The sequence below is a fragment of the Xiphophorus hellerii genome, chromosome 20 (assembly GCF_003331165.1).
Source record: "Xiphophorus hellerii strain 12219 chromosome 20, Xiphophorus_hellerii-4.1, whole genome shotgun sequence".
Classification (NCBI taxonomy): Eukaryota; Metazoa; Chordata; class Actinopteri; order Cyprinodontiformes; family Poeciliidae; genus Xiphophorus; species Xiphophorus hellerii.
This window is the reverse complement of record NC_045691.1, coordinates 2,313,691-2,340,945: the sequence shown is the minus strand read 5'-3', so window position 1 is coordinate 2,340,945 and position 27,255 is coordinate 2,313,691. Positions and strand designations below refer to the sequence as shown.

The window sequence follows — 27,255 nt, the reverse complement described above, 5'->3', positions numbered from 1 at the left end:
GAGGAACCGTTTCTTTCTGGGAACTCGTGGAGAAACCAACCAGATTCATCATCATTCCTGTGCTGGGAAGAAACATTCTTAACTAATATATTTCCACTACTGCATTTTTATTGCATGTTCAGATTTATGGAGGAAAATTGATTAAGCTTTTAAATTAGGATTATTTGCATTTGCAGTTTTTTTTTTTTTTTCAATTTGCAAATTAAAGTCCAAGATCAAACTATATTTGCTAACCAACAGAACAAAGTATTCTAGTGCATTTGGACATATTTTATTCAAAGTTTGGTTAACCTCTATTTTGGTTAACCATATGTGTTATAAATAGTTGATCAGTGTTACTATGCAAAGCTGTTAGTTTGTACAAATAACTTTCACGATTTTACTTCTGATCTTTTGCAGAGATCGGAAAATGAATTTTGATAGTTTTTTTTGAGTCACTGGCCGCCTGCAGCACATCGCAGCTCCTCCATAATATCCCATTAAAGCTAATGACTCCATAATTCCACACTGCGGTTTTATCAACCCTCTAGCCGCAATAAACTTCCAGATCCAGTTATTGTGGAAGCACCGTTTCTCCCTGTGTGATCGGTGACTCACTAAAATCCGCTTCAGCAGTCAGAAGTAACGCAATGCTCTGGTTTCCAGTGAGAGCCATCAAGGCTTTGATGCGATGGAAGTGTGACAGAGAAATCTCTGCTGTATTATTAACAGCAGGAAGATGTGACAGTGATTCATCCTCCGCACTGCGCTGCAACAGGGGCAACTTTAACTCACGTTTCCGCAGGGACAGTCAGACTCTTGCAGCCTGCAGCCCGGGGTGGGCGGCGGGGCTCCCTGACAGGCCGATAGGCGGCGTTTTGTCCCCATTTGCTGCCCTTTCCAGCGCGTCTGCGGGCTTCACTTCAAAGCAACACATCTCCAAACTCATAAATAAATCAGCCAGAGTGGGAAAAGAGCGCTGCGCGTCTCTCTCCAACAAAAACACAGACTTGCGACTGGCGCAGGGTCGCATACGAGTTTCATCCAGCTAGAACCGGATCATTTCACCAAACCATCAACTAGAATGAGTCAGGCTAAACTTCAGTGATTCACAAGTGCGACAGAAATCCCTAAAATGAACCAACAACAGGTGCAACGTGAAACTTCACCTTATGAAAGAATAGCTGTGGATTTCTCTGTTAATGTGTCGAGAAGTGGATCAGTTGTCTGTTATCAGCGCCTCAGTACAATAACAGTTCAGCATTTAAGGTTAAAATATATATTTTAAAATAGAAATATTTCTGAAGCGAATACTTTATACAAAGTTCTTCACAGAAGATAGAAAAAAGTGTCTTAAAATGAAGAGAAGCGTGAAATAAAACAAGCCTAAAACAGAGCAGTAATCAGAACCGCTGCTGCAGGAATCTGAAGCTGTTTACCGGGAGACAGAAAATGTACATAACCTGAAATCTCAAAGAAGCCGTCAGAGAAAAGCAACAAGAAGAAAAGAGTCCGAACAAGTCAAATAAAACAACTGGCTGAGAACTTCAGCTTACAGAAAAACAGCTGACTAATGAGAAATGAACGACCTTCCTGTTTTCTCCTCACCTTTTTGCTGAAGCCTCTTCTTTAATATAGCCTGAAGGAAAAGCATTATTTCCCTCCACACTAAGTCCGGGCTTGATGAGTAAATCTCTCCTAGTGGAAGAGCAGAGGAGGAAGAGGAGGAAGAGGAGGAAGAACTTCTGTCTGTTTCTCCCGCTTTCCCTCCCGATCCGTTTCCTCCCTGCTCTCTCTCTCAAAGGGAAGAACCCCCCCCTGTTGACACCAGCTGAACTGTGGCGTGTGTGTGTGTGTGTGTGTGTGTGTGTGTGTTGGGGTGCGTGTGTGTGTGTGTGTTCCCCCTCTCAGATGAAAACGGGAGTAAACGCTGTGACTGTAATTGACTGTAATCAGCCTTTCACTCAGTCAGCTGCTTCCAGCCTGGTTCCGTTCTGTCGGGCTGATCCATGTTTTCTAATGGTCTCCTCCTCGTTTTCTTTGTGTGATAATTTAATTAGAACATTCTCACCATCTCTCTCTCTCTCTCTCTCTCTCTCTCTCTCTCTCTCTCTCTCTCTCTCTCTCTCTCTCTCTCTCTCTCTATCAAAAAATTGAAAGTTGTAGCTTAAAGCCTTGGGGACTTTTATTGCCCTAGTTTTCCCTCTTTTTCGGTCTTTGTGTCGATCAGTTGTGTATTATGTTGCAAGTCTGCCTCCATGTTTGTGTGTGAAGTAAAAACTGAGCTCTAATGATACTCATGCGATTTTACTTTAAGGTGTTTGGTGAACAGTTCACCAGCACCTTTTTAAATCTGAACTTCAGAACCATGGACAGAGACTGCGAGTTCATCACAGGACTGACAGATTTATTCATTATTTTTTAAATCCATAGGCTGAAAACGGACTGAAACCTAATTATCCCATCATGCAATGGGCGCTAAGGAATAGGCTTGAAGTTCTACTGCAGGATTAATTCATAGGGGATCAACTGGATTCAAAGACTCAACGACCAGAGCTGGTCACTTCATTAACAAACAAACAAGTGGAACACAGAAACACAGAAAAAAATTATTCAGCATTAATACATGAATCACTGAAACGTAAATCAAACACAATTCTTCACTGTGTAAAACGAGAATCAATATCTTTTAGTGTGGAACATGACTGAAGTGATGCATAATAAGCAATTAAAATGAAACTCAAATATCTGCAAGACACAGATATACATCTTTTCTTTTGACGGAGGTTCATCACAGACTGTCTGCCATTTAATCTTACACAATTTGCTGAATACAATCTTTTAGATGTTATTAAATCAGCATTCAAATACCAATATTGTACAAACACAGTAGAGAATTTCATTGTAATAATTTCTTTCCCTGAAAGGATACGATGCAAAGATCTTTTATCAGGTTATATTATCATACAGACACACTGCTCACATGTGGAAAGGTTTTCCAAAATGTTCACAGTTTAGCTGACTTTACAGTTAAACGATGTTAAAAGATTCTTCCAAGACGCTTCACATCTGAAACGGGTTTAGCACCAACCAGAGTGACGGACACTTTCTCCTGATTCTGGTCAAAGAAAGCTGAGATTGTGCAACATAAAGATCCTGTAAAACTCCAGAATTTTCTCTGAAATTTGTGGAATTTACCTTGACAAAAACATAAGTGTTTTATCATGTAAACACTTTTTAGTCTGTGTTTTCAAAGGAATGGCTGGATCTTGAATGCACCGTGCGTTGGTCATGTAAGCTCCAGGACGAACTGAAATTTTAAAGTAAGAAACCAGGATTCTACTGCTGTTTGACTAACATGCTGTATGAGAAACGGTCTAACAGGTTTAAATAATTATCCTACTGATCTATTCTTTTAATTGGAAGTCTTTCTTTTTTGTTCAGACAATTATTTCCCATTTAGCGCTCTGGCTATGGTTTCTCTGAAGCGTGGAGAAAACTTTAATAATTAGGGCAGATCTTCTCTGTTACAGAGAAAGGACACCAGCTTTCCTCTGCTTAAAACAGAAACCAGAGTCAAAAGTTTGTTTTTGGTTGAATTAAACTACATATTGAGCTGAAGCTGTGGATTAACATGATGGCCTCTTAAAGGTTTGATGTAAGCAGAAAAGTCTTAAAAGTGGACCGTGACAGATATGCATTAGGGATGTTTCATGTCCCTTCCTGGATGATTTTTAATTTAGGTTCTTCATTCCGGTTCTCTCTCTATCACTTTGATCTCAGACAGTTTTAAAATAGATATTCTGTTAAATCGTACTGCAAAGGGATTTCTACCTCACATTCTGATCTCTATTGTTCATCTTCTTATTAGATGTTCAGGTGTGAATCAGCTGTCATCTCATTCATTTATTAATGTTGATTTACCAGTTTTTTTTGTTTTATAATGACACATCATCAAAACTAAACCGGATTTCTCTGTGACAAAATTACAGGTACATCTCATTCAAATCTGGAAATTATTGTGTGTTTGCAAAAGTTTTAGAGTTTTGTAAATTTGTAGAATAGAATATAAATCCAAGAAGCCACACAGTTCATATCGTCTGTAGTCTCGTATTTTGGCAAATATGAATGTTTTGTATGTTCAGAAACATTTTGCATTTTGTGTTTCTATTAGGAGCCTCATTTTGTCAAATTGTATGTATTTTTTTATCTTACAAAAGCAGGCATTATCACTTTTATGTGACATTTTAATTGAATAAAACCAGAACCAAACTCCATAACAAACTATGTCCTCAGTGCAGCTTGCAGGTAATCATGTTTTTCCAAATAGTGTCAGAATAGAAAAACATAAGAATGACAATGAAAAATGTTTTATTGTTTTCTTAATTCGCAGTCTGAAATCCTTGTCATGTGGCATTTAGCCAGAGGAAACTCACACATGCAAACTATGTGCAGAAATATCCCAGGCCAGGATTTGAACCAACAACCTGCTTTAACTGAGTCAAGAAACGGTGCCACCAACTGTACCACTGTGCAACCCGAAAGCAATGCTAGCAAATTAGCAATGCTATGTAACTGCAGAGGTAAAAACAAAAATAATCCTGTTTTTACTGATCTCCTTCCACATAGGCCTGTTATTTAAGTTCTGGAATGGAGTCACGTTGTTTGAAAAGCGTTTATTAGTAATACTCCAAAGCAAAATTTACAAGAAATTAGAAATCCTGGAATTTTAAAAGAAATCATTCGAAGCATCTTAGTGGAGAGTAAATATGAGTCTCCACAGGAAAATTGGATCTGCTGAAGTGTTTGAAGTCCTAAAGTCACAGCGAGGCCTCAGTGATCTTCCTATAACAGCTCAGGCTTACTTTTGACTCTGTTCTGTTCATGAACCATTTTGTTCAGAGCGTTTTCAGATGAAAACGCTCTGAACAGATGCCAGTCCAAAAATATAAAATGTTTCAGGCTTCAAGGAGGAAACATATGAAACACTTTGGAAAATCTTTTGGAATTTCCTTCTGCTCTGATGTTTCTCCCCGCTGTGTTTACCTGAATGCTTTCAAAGCTCCTGCAGGATAATTACCAAATTAGCATAACAACCCTAAAGTTCAATCACTGTAAGTATAAAATTATTGTTTTTAAGCTCCTGTCACACTGTTTCTTTTCCCACTGTGCTTGGCTTATCTACAAATATATTTTTTGCCACTGGGCATGAAGAAATGAAGCACATTTTCTGAAAAGGAAAAAGTCCAGACACCTCTACTGATGTTGGTTTTTATGGGCCACATTTTATATAATTTATGTTTATAATGATAAAGGATGTAAAAGTCTTCAGGACTGGACTTTTGCAATTATTTCATTGCGATTTTGTTTTCATGTTTAGTTCTTGCAAACTCTTAAATTGTCCCCAAGTGGTCAAATAAATATTCAGTAAATAATTAGAAGGTGGGCTGCATGGTGACACAGTTGGTTGTTTGCAGTAAGAATGCAGCCCTACATGGATGAGCAGGTACAGACATTAGACAGGTGGAGAGATGATTCACGGTTTCTTTTCCTCTCACGTGTTTTTCCTCCACTTCTTAGTTTTTTCATGTTTGCTTCTCTGTCAATGTTCATGTTGCAAATCTTTTATTAATTTTTTCCTGATTGTAATCATTTCCTTCCGTATCTGCGTCTTTCCCTAATCCATCCGTCTGTCCTCCCCCTCGCCTTTTCATCGTTCATCCATCCCTCACCTTCCTTCTCCTCTAATGAGCAAAGTGTCTGTTTCTGCTCCAGATATGTCATAAATCTCCTCTGACACAATCAAACATTCATCACAAACACACAGCGGGTTCTGCTTCCACTCCGCTCTGAGGTTTCTAAGGAAAGTTAGATGGTCTGATCACAACTAAAAAAACTGTTTCTGTTCTCAGCCTGCTCCTTGAATGACTGGATAAACCTGTTAGAAATAACACGTCATGTCATGTTAAAATGAAATGATTCTGTCAAGACAGGAATAGAAATCTCTAATTTGCTGAATGTTTTTTAGGATCTCACATCTTGGCTTTTATTTTTAAAACTATGAAGAAGGGATGCTGAATTTGTTCAGCTGAAATAAATTCCAAGAAATATCTCATTTTCCTCTTCAATGGTCTAGTTTGATCTAATTTTGGAGACATTTTGCAAATATTCCTGTGTAAATGTACATTTAAGCCGTCAGTGCTCACACAATAAAATGAGCAGAAAACAAGCTAAGGCATTTTCTTTGTTTTAAATGTGGGAACCACAATGAATGAGTTTCAGTTTGAAACTATTCTCAGCGAATAACCTACAAATGTGGAGCCAGGAGGGCAGAGGTCAGGAGTGAGGCACACATTTCAACAAGGCGATTGTTTTATCTTTATTTTTCATCATCCCAAAACATTGTTACAGATACATTTTTTTCCCTTTCAAATTAATGTTTAGTCTTATTTTTTGTTGTATTTTTTAGTTATGTTGACATGCCTGTTGGTCACCACAAGGAGGAGCTGCAGCTCTCACACATTCCCCCTTTCAAGCTCTGATGCTAATGCTAGATTGTGTGCTAAATGTTCACTTCCTGGCCTCCACTGACACGACTGTTCATTGTGAAAGAATTGTGAGCTTGAATCAGCTTTCTGTGGCCCATCAGCCTGACAGACTCGCTGATGGGAGTCAGCGTCTCACCAACAATGACCTCTGACAAATATAATAAGCGGTTAGAAATTTACTTCCAAAACTCTGCAGTGTGACTGCTGCTGCAATTTACATGTAATATACTGTAGTCCCTTATTAAAGAATTCAAGCCCATTTCACTTTTCCCTGACTGATGAATGATTTCATGTTGCATAGAAACACAAAGTGGTGTATAGTAGGGAAGGAAAATATGTGGTATGCACGTTTTTATACAGGTAAAAATCTGAAAAGTGTGGTGTGCATTTATATTCAGCCCATCTGTACAATTCTCATTTTGTGCATGTCTTTGGTGAATGTCTCTGACAGCTCAGTTCATCTGGAGACTGAAGGTGTTCAGTCAGTGAAGACGGTCAGGTTTCCTCCACACAACGATTTGCAAGTTAGCAAATGTGAATTTGCTCTCATCCGACTTTAACACCTTTTACTAGGTTTTTCTGTGTCTCCTTCAGGGTTTGTTGGAAACTACCAAGCTCTCATTATTTTCTTTAAACAATTCCTTTTCCTTGTTACTTTTTCATTCATGTGAGTCTTAACATTTTTAAGATGAATTAATCTGGACTCCATGTCATATTTAAAGCTGAGAATACAATTTCATGAACTAAACCTGCATTTAATTCCTTTTATAACTAAGTGATCTTCATTAAGATGTTTGCTCACTAATGCTCTCTAACAAACCTCTGATGCCTTCACACACCACTATGAAGGTAATACTGAGATTAAATGACTCTGATGGGATTTATTTAGTCCATTATTAAACTTCTGAGGGCGATTAGCTGCATTATGCTTAATGTGTTGGATTAAGGGCTATTTATCAGAGTACAGAGGGCTGAATACTAGAGAAAATAACTATTTTTAAATTCTTATTTGAATATCATTTTCCTTCCACTTCATGGGGTATCAGCTGCCTTGTGTTGGTCTTTCTCTGATAATCCTAATTAATTATGTAGAAACTTGCAGTTGTAAATGTCAGAAAGCAAACCGATTTTTAAACCTTTATTCCAAGACACTCCATTGTCCTCGTATGCCCACCTGTCAGCGTTTCACAGCGGTCCCCCTCCTCCTCCTCCTCCTCCTCTTCTCTTTCTTTCTACATGTCAGCTGAAATATTTAGAGCCCAGCCTTTGCTTTTCACTCACTGCTGGACTGATACCCCAGTCACATCTTTGTGACCTGATTCTGCTGCAGCAACAAGTCACACAGTCTGGCATCTTACAGTATATATGGTTTAACATTGGTTATGATTAAATTTGTCAATAGTGCCTGTAATGACTCTATACATTGATCCTCTTTATGTGGAATGAAATCCCAAATAGCTTTGATTCTCACTGAATTTTATTTACAGCTCCACAAGTTTTAAATAAAATATCAACATGGCATGAATGGAAAATCTTTCATCTACTTTATGACGCACAAAGTTGGTCTACATGTGTGGATTGGACAATACAGCTAATTTTAACCAAAGTCACTGCGTTCTGCTTTTACATCTGCAGCAACAGAGAACTCTGCTTCTACTGGATGCCTGGATGAAAATTACCTCTTCAGATGTCCACTGAAAATGTGCAGACTGCTGAATCTTTACATAACGTCTTCCTCACAATCAACACCCTCAGCTGGAGCTGGGAAACGCAGCCTGCCAACACTGATCAGTCACAATTCCTCCAGACATTATTTTTCATCTTCATCGAGTCTGCAGCCCAGGATGCATAATTGCATTTCGGAAGTACCCACAGCTAGAATTTGTATTTCTTCTAATCACTGCTGGATCTCTGCCTATGGGATGAGTTGCTGGCTCAGCTCAGCAGTGAGACTCTAATCTCTGAGTGATAAGGAAGGATTAGAAAGCAGTTCATAGTCTCAGCAGTAGTATGTTAGGTCACGGATTTGAGTTTGTTTTCTTTGTAATGCTACTTTTGGATTCAAGCTGCAAATCCAGTTGCATCGTCCCTGACAGCCTCAAGCTTTAACATTTTTTTTCCTCTCAAGCAACTGAACATAATTAATAATGATTTATCTGAAAGATTTAAAATTATGGCACAAAATATGAAGTGTGATTGACCCCTTGTCAGTTTTGGAAAATCATTTATCAAGCTTTAGGATCCCTTTGGAGAGGATTATACCATTTCTAACCCCCGTTTGCTTCCCATTGAATTTGTGTTATCCATTAGCTGAACGTCTCTAATAATGTCACTTCGAGCTGATCCAAAGGAAGTGGAAAAAGAAAAGTTTAGTTACTTCACTTTCAGGTTTTCTCTACAGATTCTGAATGACAATATGGAAGAAATTCAAGGGCACAGATTTTCTAAAAATGTCTTTATCGTTATTATGTCTTTACCAGCTGACACTGTAAACTGGCTAAGACTTAGCCGCTAAGTCTTAGATTTCCTGAACTAGATCCCATCCAGATCAGTTGTTTGTTTTTTACCTTAAGAGTTGTGACATAATGCTAGACTTAGCATTTTACCACCTCAGCATGTGAATGAATCTGCTGCAAGTTCAAGATGAACACATACCAGGCCAAACATAAGTGAAAATAGTAAAAAAAAAAAAAAAAGAATATAGATATTTAATTGATTATTTACACAAGGTCAGACCCATTTTCATTGGTGTGTCGTAGTCAAAAGAACTCTACACTATATTCAGCCATTCACCCATTCATGTACACATTATCTTGCTACTACATCCTGAGAAACTGTCGCCCCAACATCTGAGCCTATTAAGGGTAGTAATGAGTAATCTTGGGCTTCACTGCACGTTGTCACCTTGAGTAAAATCCACCACAGCCTAATTACAGAAGTTAAACCCTCGGCGTTCCCAACACTTAATCACATGTAATATTGAGCCCATTGTGCTCTTACTACACGCGAAAGCCTGCAAAGACCTCTGGAGACTTGATTCCTCCCATTGTGTCTTCATCTGCAGTGAAGGCACCCAGAGCAACTGCCGTGGAATCTGGACTCCATTAATTAGCGGCGCCATGTCTTAATGGGGACCATTAACAGGTTGCTACAGCAACCAGGTGGAATTTCTCCTTCCCGTTCATGTTAGATTGAATTCACATTGAGAATTTCACCTGGATTCTAGTTTTATTTTTTTATTTATTTAGTTATTTATTTTAAATTTTAATTATCTATTGCCACAAAATAATTCAATGCTCATAAGTTTCCCTTCAAACCCAAATAACTGTTTGTGTAACCTTAGAGGAGACCAACAGTCCTGCCTCCAAAAGCTTTTCATTGATTGGAAGAGTCAGTTCTATATTATTCAGTACTTAAAGGGGGAGTGTTTTATATTTTCCAGGCATAAAGTGCCATTTTATACCTCAATCAAGTAACTAAGTTACCTTTAGTTATGAAAATGCTGCATTTCTTTTAAGACAACTTAATATAAATGTGCCTACACACCATAGCAGTATCTGACACCTTGAAATTGGCCTCTGTCTCTTTAAGAACCCTTCTAACAAGCCCCTCCAGCACATCTTCACAATGTGTCTCCATACCATCTCATGATGCTGTTTGCAGCTGTTCTTAGGAGCCAATTTTACACAATACTGCCCCCCTCCTCTCACCCATGTAAATCTGAAACAAACTAAAGTTTGTTCCATCATTTTTTTTCTCAATGTTTTTTAGGTTCTTTTCTGCTTCAGTGTTTTTAATCAGTCTGTAATTAACTCCCGGCACACGAGGCTCTCTTAAATATGAATAATGTTTAATTGAATCTTTTGTTCCAATTATCCTGCATAGACACATTCTTGACTCAGTCACATTTCCTTCAATGATGAGAGACACAATTCTCATTACAACAGCCAGCATCCTGATGATGTAAATAATATATGATGTGAGTTTAAACTGCAGGGACATCATAAATAATACATGTTGCAAACTTCTCTGTATATGATTGTATTTGTCATGTTGGGTTTCAGTCAGTGAGCCTCAGCAGAATGTGGAGTCTTAGTGCTGTTTGAAAAGGCTAAGCTCTGCTGACATTGTGTGGGCTACGCTCTCCATTTGAAAACACAAAAGCTTTGTCGGGTCTTAAAGACGCGTTGGAAAACACACCCTCAGGCTCCCACTCAGTAAGAAATGACTAAATGACTTCATGGTTTTCCTGATGGCTTCTCACTTTCTTTATTCGTTATAATCTCCTGATTTTTCAGACGTAGCTCTTTAAGAGGCCTTAAATAGAAAGTGGCAAACTTTGTGTGGATTAACATCTGCATTCTGACAAAACAACTTAATTGTATTAGAGGTTTGTTTTTTTTTCCCAATCTCATCAGTTCCCTAAGCCCATCTGTGAAATGGGAATCTTTTATCCCACCAGCTGAAACACAGCATGCAGCTAAAGTTGATTCCTAGTACAACTTTAATACAGACTTTGTAAGTTTTGGATGTCAAAAGGGACCATTTGCCATAAAATTAACATTTTTTGTCTTGGAGTAAGCTAATAAATCTTTTATGCAAACTACTATCAGTCCAATGCTTCTAAGAACAATTGTAAATGGCATAATGGATGAGCATTGCTATGATAATCTGCTGAAGGTGGAGTTTCTCAAAGAGACAGAGGTTCATTTCAAGACGTCAATTTTCAAAGTTTTATAAAAGCTGAATCAACAGATTTACAGTAAAATGGCACCATGTGGCTGGAAAATACATATTACCATCCCTAACATTTTTGCAAGAAGAAGAAAAGTGGAGCAAAGTTGACAGAGGTGAGCTGAGCTGCAGCTTGTTGCATCTCATTGATGGACTGAACTAAAAATCTGATTTTTACACTTACTGTTTGATATAGTTATTCAGTATTGCTGTGTTTTTAACTGAAAAACAAAAAAAAAATAAAAAACAAAACCAAAAAAAAAACTAAACAGCAAAACAAAAGGACATGCCAAATCCTGTCTGCCCACGGGATCAGAGTAAGAGGTTTACTCTTACCACCGTCCCGTGGGCGCAGACGGGACTTGGCATGTCCTTTTGTTTTGCCTTTAAGGGAAAAGAGTGTGGACCCAAATCAGAAACTTTTTAGTGTGGACAGCTCTAGAGAAACACAGCCAATATAAACAGAATTATTAAACTACTTAAATTACATTTTTGGGCAGAAAAATAATGCCTGGATCATTTTGTGAGTAGAAATAGATTTTGTGACATACACTGGACATAAAAACCATAAGCTCAGTTAAAATAAGACATTTTGATCATTTTGTTGATTAATAATTTTTTAAAAATAGTTTTTACACTTGTAATGCTTAACATGAGAAACATCAGGTCGACTTAACATGCTTTAGTTAGTTTAGAGGGGTAAATCTCAGTGTTGCTAGCTCACATGTGTTGCATGAAGGCCAGTTTTTTTACATGCCACTCAAGACTAGTGGTTAATCTGTACTCAGCAGCAGCTTTAAAGTGTAAGTGGAAATATTTCCCCCCTCAATACTGAAGCCTCATTCCAAAGATTTTCCTTTCTGGTGTTATCTCCTTAAAATCCCTGAAGACGCAGTAGTGAAAGCTGATGACATGGCGTGAAAAGGCACTAAAGTTTGGTCAAAATCTCATCGTGGGCCTGAAAAATACCACAGTCTGTTCTGAAGAGCTGCGTGTGAAAACAGCTCCAGTGAGCATAACAACAGCTATTACGTTGAGTTTGGTTCCTCTGGTGAATTGCGGTGAAATTGAAATCTGCCCCCTCCTTTCTTTTGTGCTGACTGTAATATCAGAGGTTATGAAGGTGTCAGCAGTATTTAGTTTAAGCAGCTTCTCTTGGTCTCAGATGTGTTAATGTATGAGAGAAAAGCACAAGATGTATGATGGATGAGCGAACCGCTCCAGGCCAGTTTATTTGTTCTCGGTTGCTGAGACCAAACCTTGTCTGAATCAGTAAAGTCTCTCTGAGAAGCAAAACGAAACAGTGATGCTCTGATTTTAACTCCTATAAATGGAGAACTGCAAAAATAAAGAAAAAAGAAATAAAGTTTTGTTTCAGGACAAAATTAGAAATGAATGAATAGACTAAATGTTTTATTTAGACCCGATAAAGCACAAAAATGCAAGAAATCAGCATAATTATTAAAAACTGGAATTTAGCACATTTCCAGTTTTACTTTGATTTCTTCAAGTGCTCAGAGAGTTTATTTTTTAAATGCAGAAAACTAAAAGTAGAATATAAGGAGAAATTAAAGCTGCGAGCAGCCTCGGGCGGCCCTCGCAGCAAGCGCCGCTCCGGCCTATTGGCCACCGCGGGGGTTCCGGCCACCGCAGAAGCTCTCGCGCGTTTTCCAGAGCCGCAGCCCGCTCCCCACCGCAGAAGCTCTGCCGCAGTTTCCAGCACTGCCGCCCGCTAGCCGCTGCAGAAGCTGTCGCGCATTTTCCCCAAATTACATCTCAAACCCGTTGGGCTCTTTAGAGCAGAACAAAGGTCATACATATCCAGTTTGGCGCCAATCGGATGATCCATGTGTGAATTAGAGCCAAACGTATGTATATGGCGAGGGACTGATATTCGCCATTTGGCCACGCCCACACGGTTCAGCCAGCAGTGAGCATTGACAGAGTTTATCATCCGAATCATCTTGATTAGGTCAAGAGAGTCATAAACAGAGCTTTCCAAGGAAAAAAACGGCACTTCCTGTTCCGAGGGGGCGGGGCTTAGATGACGTCATAATATGATGACGTAGGATCGACGGGCAAGCCTCCAGGATCACTCAGGCCAAGTTTGATGCAGCTCGGTCAAAATATGTGGAATGTAGAGGCAAACGTATACGAACGGCGTTGCCGCCATTGAAAACTCTTGGCACTTTAAAGCAAGCGAGACCAACTTCCTATCTGTCATCCAACACAGAATCACCTTGATTAGGTCAAGAGAGCCATAAACAGAGCTTTCCAAGGAAAAAAAACGGCACTTCCGGTTCCGAGGGGGCGGGGCTTAGATGACGTCATAATGTGATGACGTAGGATTGACGGGCAAGCCTCCAGGATCACTCAGGCCAAGTTTGATGCAGCTCGGTCAAAATATGTGGAATGTAGAGGCAAACGTATACGAACGGCGTTGCCGCCATTGAAAACTCTTGGCACTTTAAAGCAAGCGAGACCAACTTCCTATCTGTCATCCAACACAGAATCACCTTGATTAGGTCAAGAGAGCCATAGATGAAAGTTTCCAAGGAAAAAAATAGCACTTCCTGTTCTGAGGGGGCGGGGCTTAGATGACGTCATAATCTGATGACATAGAATTTTCAGGTATCACACCAGCATCACTCAAGCCAAGTTTGGTGCAGCTCGGTCGAAACATGTGGAATCTAGAAGCAAACGTATGGCATCGGCGTTACAGGTCACTTCGCCACGCCGCCACGCCCAGCTGCTATCTCAAAGCCGGTCAGGGTTGGAAACCTCAACACACCAACATGTCTTCTGTCTCTGGACACAGGTTCATGTTGATTAGGTCAAAGGGCTAAGATAGCGACCGTTCACAGTAAAACATGACACTTCCTGTTCTCAGGGGGCGTGGCCTAAGCGATGTCATCATTTCACCACAGGGTATTTTAGGACACCTATTGTTGATCAATAACTGAAAATTTGGTGTCTCTGTGAGTTTCTGTGCAGGATATATAAGAGTTTCGTGTTTCATGGCGAGTAGGTGAACTTTGACCCCTGGTAACCCCCCTTCAGCAAGCTCATACAGTCACCAATTTGATAACTTTAAATCAGACATGCCTTATGATCAGACTGACCGAGTTTGAAGCCGATCAATCGAAATCCCTAGGAGGAGTTCGATCAAATACGAATGCTGTAAACGTCAAAATCGAGGTCAAATGAAATTCAATCTAAAATGGCCGACTTCCTGTTGGGTTTAGAGCATAGCTCTAAGAGACTTTTTTGTACGTCCCGACAAAATACACATGTGTACCAAGTTTCGTAATTCTAGGTTTAAGCATGGCTTGGGGCTGTTCATTTAAAATACTCTAGGGGTCGCTATAGAGAAATTAGGCCACGCCCACCAAATTTTGTTATGAATTCCTGTCGGTGAGTGGATAAGGATCCATCCTAGTGAGTTTGGAGCAGCTGGGCCCGAAATTGTGGAATTCAGAGCCAAACGTATGGCAACGGCGTTACAGGTCACTTCGCCACGCCGCCACGCCCACCTGCTATGTCAAAGCCGGTCAGGGTTGGAATCCTCAACACACCAACATGTCTTCTGTCTCTGGACACAGTTTCATATTGATGAGGTCAAAGGGCTAAGATAGCGACCGTTCACAGTAAAACATGACACTTCCTGTTCTCAGGGGGCGTGGCCTAAGTGATGTCATCATTTGACCATAGGGTATTGTAGGGCACCCGATGACGATCAATCACTGAAAGTTTGGTCCCTCTATGTGTTTTTGTATAGGAAATATAAGAGTTTCGTGTTTCATGGCGAGTAGGTGAACTTTGACCCCTGCTAACCCCCCTTCAACATGCTCCAAAACTCACCAATTTGATAACTTTAAATCAAACATGCCTTATGATCAGACTGACCAAGTTTGAAGTCGATCAATCGAAATCCCTAGGAGGAGTTCGATCAAATACGAAGGCTGTAAACGTCAAAATCGAGGTAAAAAATGGACGTTCAATACAAAATGGCCGACTTCCTGTGATAGTTGGCTTATAACATTAAATGTAAGTTCTGAGTCTTTTGGTGAGCTCTACATGTGTACCAAATTTCATGTCTCTACGATGAAGTACGTTCATACCATTGTGTCAACAGAAAATTGCTAGTTGCCGCCGTTCAGCAATTTTTTTTGCGATTTTTGCGACAACCTTAAAATTCAAAATTTTTAAATTTTCTAGTCGCCACCGCCAAGTTTGGTGAGTTTTTGAATATGATAAAGCCCCCAAAAAGGCGCCTCTTTGGGGGGGCAGAATCGTAATAATAATTAAAGCTGCAAGCAGCCTCGGGCGGCCCTCGCAGCAAGCGCCGCTCCGGCCTATTGGCCACCGCGGGGGTTCCGGCCACCGCAGAAGCTCTCGCGCGTTTTCCAGAGCCGCAGCCCGCTCCCCACCGCGGAAGCTCTGCCGCAGTTTCCAGCACTGCCGCCCGCTAGCCGCTGCAGAAGCTGTCGCGGATTTTCCCCAAATTACATCTCAAACCCGTTGGGCTCTTTAGAGCAGAACAAAGGTCATACATATCCAGTTTGGCGCCAATCGGATGATCCATGTGTGAATTAGAGCCAAACGTATGTATATGGCGAGGGACTGATATTCGCCATTTGGCCACGCCCACACGGTTCAGCCAGCAGTGAGCATTGACAGAGTTTATCATCCGAATCATCTTGATTAGGTCAAGAGAGTCATAAACAGAGCTTTCCAAGGAAAAAAACGGCACTTCCTGTTCCGAGGGGGCGGGGCTTAGATGACGTCATAATATGATGACGTAGGATCGACGGGCAAGCCTCCAGGATCACTCAGGCCAAGTTTGATGCAGCTCGGTCAAAATATGTGGAATGTAGAGGCAAACGTATACGAACGGCGTTGCCGCCATTGAAAACTCTTGGCACTTTAAAGCAAGCGAGACCAACTTCCTATCTGTCATCCAACACAGAATCACCTTGATTAGGTCAAGAGAGCAATAAACAGAGCTTTCCAAGGAAAAACACGGCACTTCCTGTTCCGAGGGGGCGGGGCTTAGATAACGTCATAATGTGATGACGTAGGATCGACGGGCAAGCCTCCAGGATCACTCAGGCCAAGTTTGATGCAGCTCGGTCAAAATATGTGGAATGTAGAGGCAAACGTATACGAACGGCGTTGCCGCCATTGAAAACTCTTGGCACTTTAAAGCAAGCGAGACCAACTTCCTATCTGTCATCCAACACAGAATCACCTTGATTAGGTCAAGAGAGCCATAAACAGAGCTTTCCAAGGAAAAAAACGGCACTTCCGGTTCCGAGGGGGCGGGGCTTAGATGACGTCATAATGTGATGACGTAGGATTGACGGGCAAGCCTCCAGGATCACTCAGGCCAAGTTTGATGCAGCTCGGTCAAAATATGTGGAATGTAGAGGCAAACGTATACGAACGGCGTTGCCGCCATTGAAAACTCTTGGCACTTTAAAGCAAGCGAGACCAACTTCCTATCTGTCATCCAACACAGAATCACCTTGATTAGGTCAAGAGAGCCATAGATGAAAGTTTCCAAGGAAAAAAATAGCACTTCCTGTTCTGAGGGGGCGGGGCTTAGATGACGTCATAATCTGATGACATAGAATTTTCAGGTATCACACCAGCATCACTCAAGCCAAGTTTGGTGCAGCTCGGTCGAAACATGTGGAATCTAGAAGCAAACGTATGGCATCGGCGTTACAGGTCACTTCGCCACGCCGCCACGCCCAGCTGCTATCTCAAAGCCGGTCAGGGTTGGAAACCTCAACACACCAACATGTCTTCTGTCTCTGGACACAGGTTCATGTTGATTAGGTCAAAGGGCTAAGATAGCGACCGTTCACAGTAAAACATGACACTTCCTGTTCTCAGGGGGCGTGGCCTAAGCGATGTCATCATTTCACCACAGGGTATTTTAGGACACCTATTGTTGATCAATAACTGAAAATTTGGTGTCTCTGTGAGTTTCTGTGCAGGATATATAAGAGTTTCGTGTTTCATGGCGAGTAGGTGAACTTTGACCCCTGGTAACCCCCCTTCAGCAAGCTCATACAGTCACCAATTTGATAACTTTAAATCAGACATGCCTTATGATCAGACTGACCGAGTTTGAAGCCGATCAATCGAAATCCCTAGGAGGAGTTCGATCAAATACGAATGCTGTAAACGTCAAAATCGAGGTCAAATGAAATTCAATCTAAAATGGCCGACTTCCTGTTGGGTTTAGAGCATAGCTCTAAGAGACTTTTTTGTACGTCCCGACAAAATACACATGTGTACCAAGTTTCGTAATTCTAGGTTTAAGCATGGCTTGGGGCTGTTCATTTAAAATACTCTAGGGGTCGCTATAGAGAAATTAGGCCACGCCCACCAAATTTTGTTATGAATTCCTGTTGGTGAGTGGATAAGGATCCATCCTAGTGAGTTTGGAGCAGCTGGGCCCGAAATTGTGGAATTCAGAGCCAAACGTATGGCAACGGCGTTACAGGTCACTTCGCCACGCCGCCACGCCCACCTGCTATGTCAAAGCCGGTCAGGGTTGGAATCCTAAACACACCAACATGTCTTCTGTCTCTGGACACAGTTTCATATTGATGAGGTCAAAGGGCTAAGATAGCGACCGTTCACAGTAAAACATGACACTTCCTGTTCTCAGGGGGCGTGGCCTAAGTGATGTCATCATTTGATCATAGGGTATTGTAGGGCACCCGATGACGATCAATCACTGAAAGTTTGGTCCCTCTATGTGTTTTTGTATAGGAAATATAAGAGTTTCGTGTTTCATGGCGAGTAGGTGAACTTTGACCCCTGCTAACCCCCCTTCAACATGCTCCAAAACTCACCAATTTGATAACTTTAAATCAAACATGCCTTATGATCAGACTGACCAAGTTTGAAGTCGATCAATCGAAATCCCTAGGAGGAGTTCGATCAAATACGAAGGCTGTAAACGTCAAAATCGAGGTAAAAAATGGACGTTCAATACAAAATGGCCGACTTCCTGTGATAGTTGGCTTATAACATTAAATGTAAGTTCTGAGTCTTTTGGTGAGCTCTACATGTGTACCAAATTTCATGTCTCTACGATGAAGTACGTTCATACCATTGTGTCAACAGAAAATTGCTAGTTGCCGCCGTTCAGCAATTTTTTTTGCGATTTTTGCGACAACCTTAAAATTCAAAATTTTTAAATTTTCTAGTCGCCACCGCCAAGTTTGGTGAGTTTTTGAATATGATAAAGCCCCCAAAAAGGCGCCTCTTTGGGGGGGCAGAATCGTAATAATAATTAAAGCTGCAAGCAGCCTCGGGCGGCCCTCGCAGCAAGCGCCGCTCCGGCCTATTGGCCACCGCGGGGGTTCCGGCCACCGCAGAAGCTCTCGCGCGTTTTCCAGAGCCGCAGCCCGCTCCCCACCGCGGAAGCTCCGCCGCAGTTTCCAGCACCGCCGCACGCCAGCCGCCGCAGAAGCTGTCGCGCGTTTTCCCCGCCCGTCCACCGGGCGACACGCGTGAATGCGTTCGGCGGCGCTGCCCGACGACTGTCGAAAAATCTGGCGCAGATCGGTCGATGCGTCGAGGAGATACAACCCATGTATTAACTTAGGGGGCGCAGTGGAGCCAAATTACATTTCAAACCCGTTGGGCTCTTTAGAGGTGAACAAAGGTCATACATATCCAGTTTGGCGCCAATCGGATGATCCATGCCTGAATAAGAGCCAAACGTATGCATATGGCGAGGGACTGATATTCGCCATTTGGCCACGGCCACACGGTTCAGCCAGCAGCGAGCATTGACAGAGTTTATCATCCGAATCATCTTGATTAGGTCAAGAGAGCCATAAACAGAGCTTTCCAAGTAAAAAAATAGCACTTCCTGTTCCGAGGGGGCGGGGCCTAAGTGATGTCATCATTTGACCATTGGATATTATTGGACACTCGATTATGATCAATCACTGAACGTTTGGTGTCTCTGTCAGTTTTTGTGTTAGAATTACAAATTATTTAATTTTTTCCTCCATTACAACATTGAACTTTCATTCCGTAGGGCAATGCTGCCCTCTGGTGTCGAATTACTGAAATAATGAAACTATTTCAGTGGGCAGCAGAGGGCAGCATTGCCCTACAAACAACGAACATGGACTGTTTATTATGTAATTACACAGAAGATCTCTCTAATTCATTCTGAGGGGGCGGGGCTTAGATGACGTCATAATATGATGACATAGCATTGTCAGGCATCAGACCAGGATGAGTCAGGCCAAGTTTGGTGCAGCTCGGTCGAAACATGTGGAATCTAGAAGCAAACGTATGGCATCGGCGTTACAGGTCACTTCGCCACGTCGCCACACCCAGCTGCTTCATCGCAGCCGGTCAGGGCTTGCATCCACAACACACCAACATGTCTTCTGTCTCTGGACACAGTTTCATGTTGATTAGGTCAAAGGGCTAAGATAGCGACTGTTCACAGTAAAACATGACACTTCCTGTTCTCAGGGGGCGTGGCCTAAGTGATGTCATCATTTGACCATTGGATATTATTGGACACTCGATTATGATCAATCACTGAACGTTTGGTGTCTCTGTCAGTTTCTGTGCAGGATATATAAGAGTTTGGTGTTTCATGGCGAGTAGGTGAACTTTGACCCCTGGTAACCCCCCTTCAGCAAGCTCATACAGTCACCAATTTGATAACTTTAAATCAAACATGCCTTATGATCAGACTGACCGAGTTTGAAGCCGATCAATCGAAATCCCTAGGAGGAGTTCGATCAAATACGAAGGCTGTAAACGTCAAACTCGAGGTCCAAAATGGACCTTCAATAGAAAATGGCCGACTTCCTGTTGGGTTTCGACCATAGCTCTAATAGACTTTTTTGTACGTCCTGACAAGATACACATATGTACCAAGTTTCGCAATTCTAGGTTAAAGCATTGCTTGGGGCTGTTCATTTAAAATACTCTAGGGGGCGCTATAGATAAATTAGGCCACGCCCACCAAATTTTGTTATGAATTCCTGTTGGTGGGTGGATAAGGATCCATCCTAGTGAGTTTGGAGCAGCTGGGCCCGAAATTGTGGAATTCAGAGCCAAACGTATGGCAACGGCGTTACAGGTCACTTCGCCACACCGCCACACCCACCTGCTCTGTCAAAGCCGGTCGGGGTTGGAATGCTCAACACACCAACATGTCTTCTGTCTCTGGACACAGTTTCATGTTGATGAGGTCAAAGGGCTAAGATAGCGACCGTTCACAGTAAAACATGACACTTCCTGTTCTCAGGGGGCGTGGCCTAAGTGATGTCATCATTTCACCACAGGGTATTTTAGGACACCCGATGACGATCAATCAGTGAAAGTTTGGTCCCTCTATGTGTTTTTATATAGGAAATATAAGAGTTTCGTGTTTCATGGCGAGTAGGTGAACTTTGACCCCTGCTAACCCTCCTTCAACATGCTCCAAAACTCACCAATTTGATAACTTTAAATCAAACATGCCTTATGATCAGACTGACCGAGTTTGAAGTCGATCAATCGAAATCCCTAGGAGGAGTTCGATCAAATACGAAGGCTGTAAACGTCAAAATCGAGGTAAAAAATGGACGTTCAATACAAAATGGCCGACTTTCTGTGATAGTTGGCTTATAACATTAAATGTAAGTTCTGAGTCTTTTGGTGAGCTCTACAAGTGTACCAAATTTCATGTCTCTACGATGAAATACGTTCATACCATTGTGTCAACAGAAAATTGCTAGTTGCTGCCGTTGAGCAATTTTTTTTGCGATTTTTGCAACAACCTTAAAATTCAAAATTTTTAAATTTTCTAGTCGCGACCGCCAAGTTTGGTGAGTTTTTGAATATGATAAAGCCCCCAAAAAGGCACACGAAGAGGTGGGAAGAATCGTAATAATAATAATAATTAAAGCTGCAAGCAGCCTCGGGCGGCCCTCGCAGCAAGCGCCGCTCCGGCCTATTGGCCACCGCGGGGGTTCCAGCCACCGCAGAAGCTCTGGCACAATTTCCGGAGCCGCAGCCAACTCCCCACCGCAGGAGCTCTGCCGCAGTTTCCAGTACCGCCGCCCGCTAGCTGCCGCAGAAGCTGTCGCGCATTTTCCACGCCCGTCCACCGGGCGATACGCGTGAATGCGTTCGGCGGCGCTCCCCGACGACTGTCAAAAAATCTGGTGCAGATCGGTCGATGCGTCGAGGAGATACAGCCGATGTATTAACTTAGGGGGCGCAGTGGAGCCAAATTACATCTCAATCCCGTTGGGCTCTTTAGAGGTGAACAAAGGTCATACATATCCAGTTTGGAGCCAATCGGATGATCCGTGCTTGAATTAGAGCCAAACGTATGAATATGGCGAGGGACTGATATTCGCCATTTGGCCACGCCCACACGGTTCAGCCAGCAGCGAGCAATGACAGAGCTCATCATCCGAATCATCTTGATTAGGTTCAAGAGAGCCATAAACGGAGCTTTCCAAGGAAAAAAACGGCACTTCCGGTTCCGAGGGGGCGGGGCTTAGATGACGTCATAATGTGATGACGTAGGATCGACGGGCAAGCCTCCAGGATCACTCAGGCCAAGTTTGATGCAGCTCGGTCAAAATATGTGGAATGTAGAGGCAAACGTATACGAACGGCGTTGCCGCCATTGAAAACTCTTGGCACTTTAAAGCAAGCGAGACCAACTTCCTATCTGTCATCCAACACAGAATCACCTTGATTAGGTCAAGAGAGCCATAAACAGAGCTTTCCAAGGAAAAAAACGGCACTTCCGGTTCCGAGGGGGCGGGGCTTAGATGACGTCATAATGTGATGACGTAGGATTGACGGGCAAGCCTCCAGGATCACTCAGGCCAAGTTTGATGCAGCTCGGTCAAAATATGTGGAATGTAGAGGCAAACGTATACGAACGGCGTTGCCGCCATTGAAAACTCTTGGCACTTTAAAGCAAGCGAGACCAACTTCCTATCTGTCATCCAACACAGAATCACCTTGATTAGGTCAAGAGAGCCATAGATGAAAGTTTCCAAGGAAAAAAATAGCACTTCCTGTTCTGAGGGGGCGGGGCTTAGATGACGTCATAATCTGATGACATAGAATTTTCAGGTATCACACCAGCATCACTCAAGCCAAGTTTGGTGCAGCTCGGTCGAAACATGTGGAATCTAGAAGCAAACGTATGGCATCGGCGTTACAGGTCACTTCGCCACGCCGCCACGCCCAGCTGCTATCTCAAAGCCGGTCAGGGTTGGAAACCTCAACACACCAACATGTCTTCTGTCTCTAGACACAGGTTCATGTTGATTAGGTCAAAGGGCTAAGATAGCGACCGTTCACAGTAAAACATGACACTTCCTGTTCTCAGGGGGCGTGGCCTAAGCGATGTCATCATTTCACCACAGGGTATTTTAGGACACCTATTGTTGATCAATAACTGAAAATTTGGTGTCTCTGTGAGTTTCTGTGCAGGATATATAAGAGTTTCGTGTTTCATGGCGAGTAGGTGAACTTTGACCCCTGGTAACCCCCCTTCAGCAAGCTCATACAGTCACCAATTTGATAACTTTAAATCAGACATGCCTTATGATCAGACTGACCGAGTTTGAAGCCGATCAATCGAAATCCCTAGGAGGAGTTCGATCAAATACGAATGCTGTAAACGTCAAAATCGAGGTCAAATGAAATTCAATCTAAAATGGCCGACTTCCTGTTGGGTTTAGAGCATAGCTCTAAGAGACTTTTTTGTACGTCCCGACAAGATACACATGTGTACCAAGTTTCGTAATTCTAGGTTTAAGCATGGCTTGGGGCTGTTCATTTAAAATACTCTAGGGGTCGCTATAGAGAAATTAGGCCACGCCCACCAAATTTTGTTATGAATTCCTGTCGGTGAGTGGATAAGGATCCATCCTAGTGAGTTTGGAGCAGCTGGGCCCGAAATTGTGGAATTCAGAGCCAAACGTATGGCAACGGCGTTACAGGTCACTTCGCCACGCCGCCACGCCCACCTGCTATGTCAAAGCCGGTCAGGGTTGGAATCCTAAACACACCAACATGTCTTCTGTCTCTGGACACAGTTTCATATTGATGAGGTCAAAGGGCTAAGATAGCGACCGTTCACAGTAAAACATGACACTTCCTGTTCTCAGGGGGCGTGGCCTAAGTGATGTCATCATTTGATCATAGGGTATTGTAGGGCACCCGATGACGATCAATCACTGAAAGTTTGGTCCCTCTATGTGTTTTTGTATAGGAAATATAAGAGTTTCGTGTTTCATGGCGAGTAGGTGAACTTTGACCCCTGCTAACCCCCCTTCAACATGCTCCAAAACTCACCAATTTGATAACTTTAAATCAAACATGCCTTATGATCAGACTGACCAAGTTTGAAGTCGATCAATCGAAATCCCTAGGAGGAGTTCGATCAAATACGAAGGCTGTAAACGTCAAAATCGAGGTAAAAAATGGACGTTCAATACAAAATGGCCGACTTCCTGTGATAGTTGGCTTATAACATTAAATGTAAGTTCTGAGTCTTTTGGTGAGCTCTACATGTGTACCAAATTTCATGTCTCTACGATGAAGTACGTTCATACCATTGTGTCAACAGAAAATTGCTAGTTGCCGCCGTTCAGCAATTTTTTTTGCGATTTTTGCGACAACCTTAAAATTCAAAATTTTTAAATTTTCTAGTCGCCACCGCCAAGTTTGGTGAGTTTTTGAATATGATAAAGCCCCCAAAAAGGCGCCTCTTTGGGGGGGCAGAATCGTAATAATAATAAGAAACAGTACAGAAACAATAGGCCTTCGCAGCGCTTTGCTGCTCGGGCCTAATAAACAGTACAGATACAATAGGCCTTCGCAGCGCTTTGCTGCTCGGGCCTAATTAAAGCTGCAAGCAGCCTCGGGCGGCCCTCGCAGCAAGCGCCGCTCCGGCCTATTGGCCACCGCGGGGGTTCCGGCCACCGCAGAAGCTCTCGCGCGTTTTCCAGAGCCGCAGCCCGCTCCCCACCGCGGAAGCTCCGCCGCAGTTTCCAGCACCGCCGCACGCCAGCCGCCGCAGAAGCTGTCGCGCGTTTTCCCCGCCCGTCCACCGGGCGACACGCGTGAATGCGTTCGGCGGCGCTGCCCGACGACTGTCGAAAAATCTGGCGCAGATCGGTCGATGCGTCGAGGAGATACAACCCATGTATTAACTTAGGGGGCGCAGTGGAGCCAAATTACATTTCAAACCCGTTGGGCTCTTTAGAGGTGAACAAAGGTCATACATATCCAGTTTGGCGCCAATCGGATGATCCATGCCTGAATAAGAGCCAAACGTATGCATATGGCGAGGGACTGATATTCGCCATTTGGCCACGGCCACACGGTTCAGCCAGCAGCGAGCATTGACAGAGTTTATCATCCGAATCATCTTGATTAGGTCAAGAGAGCCATAAACAGAGCTTTCCAAGTAAAAAAATAGCACTTCCTGTTCCGAGGGGGCGGGGCCTAAGTGATGTCATCATTTGACCATTGGATATTATTGGACACTCGATTATGATCAATCACTGAACGTTTGGTGTCTCTGTCAGTTTTTGTGTTAGAATTACAAATTATTTAATTTTTTCCTCCATTACAACATTGAACTTTCATTCCGTAGGGCAATGCTGCCCTCTGGTGTCGAATTACTGAAATAATGAAACTATTTCAGTGGGCAGCAGAGGGCAGCATTGCCCTACAAACAACGAACATGGACTGTTTATTATGTAATTACACAGAAGATCTCTCTAATTCATTCTGAGGGGGCGGGGCTTAGATGACGTCATAATATGATGACATAGCATTGTCAGGCATCAGACCAGGATGAGTCAGGCCAAGTTTGGTGCAGCTCGGTCGAAACATGTGGAATCTAGAAGCAAACGTATGGCATCGGCGTTACAGGTCACTTCGCCACGCCGCCACACCCAGCTGCTTCATCGCAGCCGGTCAGGGCTTGCATCCACAACACACCAACATGTCTTCTGTCTCTGGACACAGTTTCATGTTGATTAGGTCAAAGGGCTAAGATAGCGACCGTTCACAGTAAAACATGACACTTCCTGTTCTCAGGGGGCGTGGCCTAAGTGATGTCATCATTTGACCATTGGATATTATTGGACACTCGATTATGATCAATCACTGAACGTTTGGTGTCTCTGTCAGTTTCTGTGCAGGATATATAAGAGTTTGGTGTTTCATGGCGAGTAGGTGAACTTTGACCCCTGGTAACCCCCCTTCAGCAAGCTCATACAGTCACCAATTTGATAACTTTAAATCAAACATGCCTTATGATCAGACTGACCGAGTTTGAAGCCGATCAATCGAAATCCCTAGGAGGAGTTCGATCAAATACGAAGGCTGTAAACGTCAAACTCGAGGTCCAAAATGGACCTTCAATAGAAAATGGCCGACTTCCTGTTGGGTTTCGACCATAGCTCTAATAGACTTTTTTGTACGTCCTGACAAGATACACATATGTACCAAGTTTCGCAATTCTAGGTTAAAGCATTGCTTGGGGCTGTTCATTTAAAATACTCTAGGGGGCGCTATAGATAAATTAGGCCACGCCCACCAAATTTTGTTATGAATTCCTGTTGGTGGGTGGATAAGGATCCATCCTAGTGAGTTTGGAGCAGCTGGGCCCGAAATTGTGGAATTCAGAGCCAAACGTATGGCAACGGCGTTACAGGTCACTTCGCCACACCGCCACACCCACCTGCTCTGTCAAAGCCGGTCGGGGTTGGAATGCTCAACACACCAACATGTCTTCTGTCTCTGGACACAGTTTCATGTTGATGAGGTCAAAGGGCTAAGATAGCGACCGTTCACAGTAAAACATGACACTTCCTGTTCTCAGGGGGCGTGGCCTAAGTGATGTCATCATTTCACCACAGGGTATTTTAGGACACCCGATGACGATCAATCAGTGAAAGTTTGGTCCCTCTATGTGTTTTTATATAGGAAATATAAGAGTTTCGTGTTTCATGGCGAGTAGGTGAACTTTGACCCCTGCTAACCCTCCTTCAACATGCTCCAAAACTCACCAATTTGATAACTTTAAATCAAACATGCCTTATGATCAGACTGACCGAGTTTGAAGTCGATCAATCGAAATCCCTAGGAGGAGTTCGATCAAATACGAAGGCTGTAAACGTCAAAATCGAGGTAAAAAATGGACGTTCAATACAAAATGGCCGACTTTCTGTGATAGTTGGCTTATAACATTAAATGTAAGTTCTGAGTCTTTTGGTGAGCTCTACAAGTGTACCAAATTTCATGTCTCTACGATGAAATACGTTCATACCATTGTGTCAACAGAAAATTGCTAGTTGCTGCCGTTGAGCAATTTTTTTTGCGATTTTTGCAACAACCTTAAAATTCAAAATTTTTAAATTTTCTAGTCGCGACCGCCAAGTTTGGTGAGTTTTTGAATATGATAAAGCCCCCAAAAAGGCACACGAAGAGGTGGGAAGAATCGTAATAATAATAATAATTAAAGCTGCAAGCAGCCTCGGGCGGCCCTCGCAGCAAGCGCCGCTCCGGCCTATTGGCCACCACGGGGGTTCCAGCCACCGAAGAAGCTCTCGCACGATTTCCAGAGCCGCAGCCCGCTCCCCACCGCAGAAGCTCCGCCGCAGTTTCCAGCACCGCCGCCCGCCAGCCGCCGCAGAAGCTGTCGCGCATTTTCCCCGCCCGTCCACCGGGCGATACGCGTGAATGCGTTCGGCGGCGCTGCCCGACGACTGTCGAAAAATCTGGCGCAGATCGGTCGATGCGTCGAGGAGACACAGCCGATGTATTAACGTAGGGGGCGCAGTGGAGTCAAATTACATCTCAAACCCGTTGGGCTCTTTAGAGCAGAACAAAGGTCATACATATCTAGTTTGGCGCCAATCGGATGATCTATGTGTGAATTAGAGCCAAACATATGAATATGGCG

At 42.9% G+C, this 27,255-nt stretch overlaps 1 protein-coding gene across 5 annotated transcripts in view; it reads right to left on the bottom strand.

The window, feature by feature from the left end:
- The window catches only part of grip2b (glutamate receptor interacting protein 2b), a 241,637-nt gene that overhangs the window by 72,845 nt on the left and 141,537 nt on the right, over positions 1-27,255 (bottom strand). The window contains exon 1 of one of the 5 annotated variants that reach the window (XM_032549120.1): positions 1,588-1,992. The exons of the other annotated variants lie outside the window; for them this stretch is intronic. Coding sequence (XP_032405011.1) covers positions 1,588-1,633 — 46 coding nt within the window. The 5' untranslated portion in view covers positions 1,634-1,992. Of the gene's footprint in view, positions 1-1,587; positions 1,993-27,255 lie in introns of those variants that run through there. 5 annotated transcript variants of the gene reach the window in all.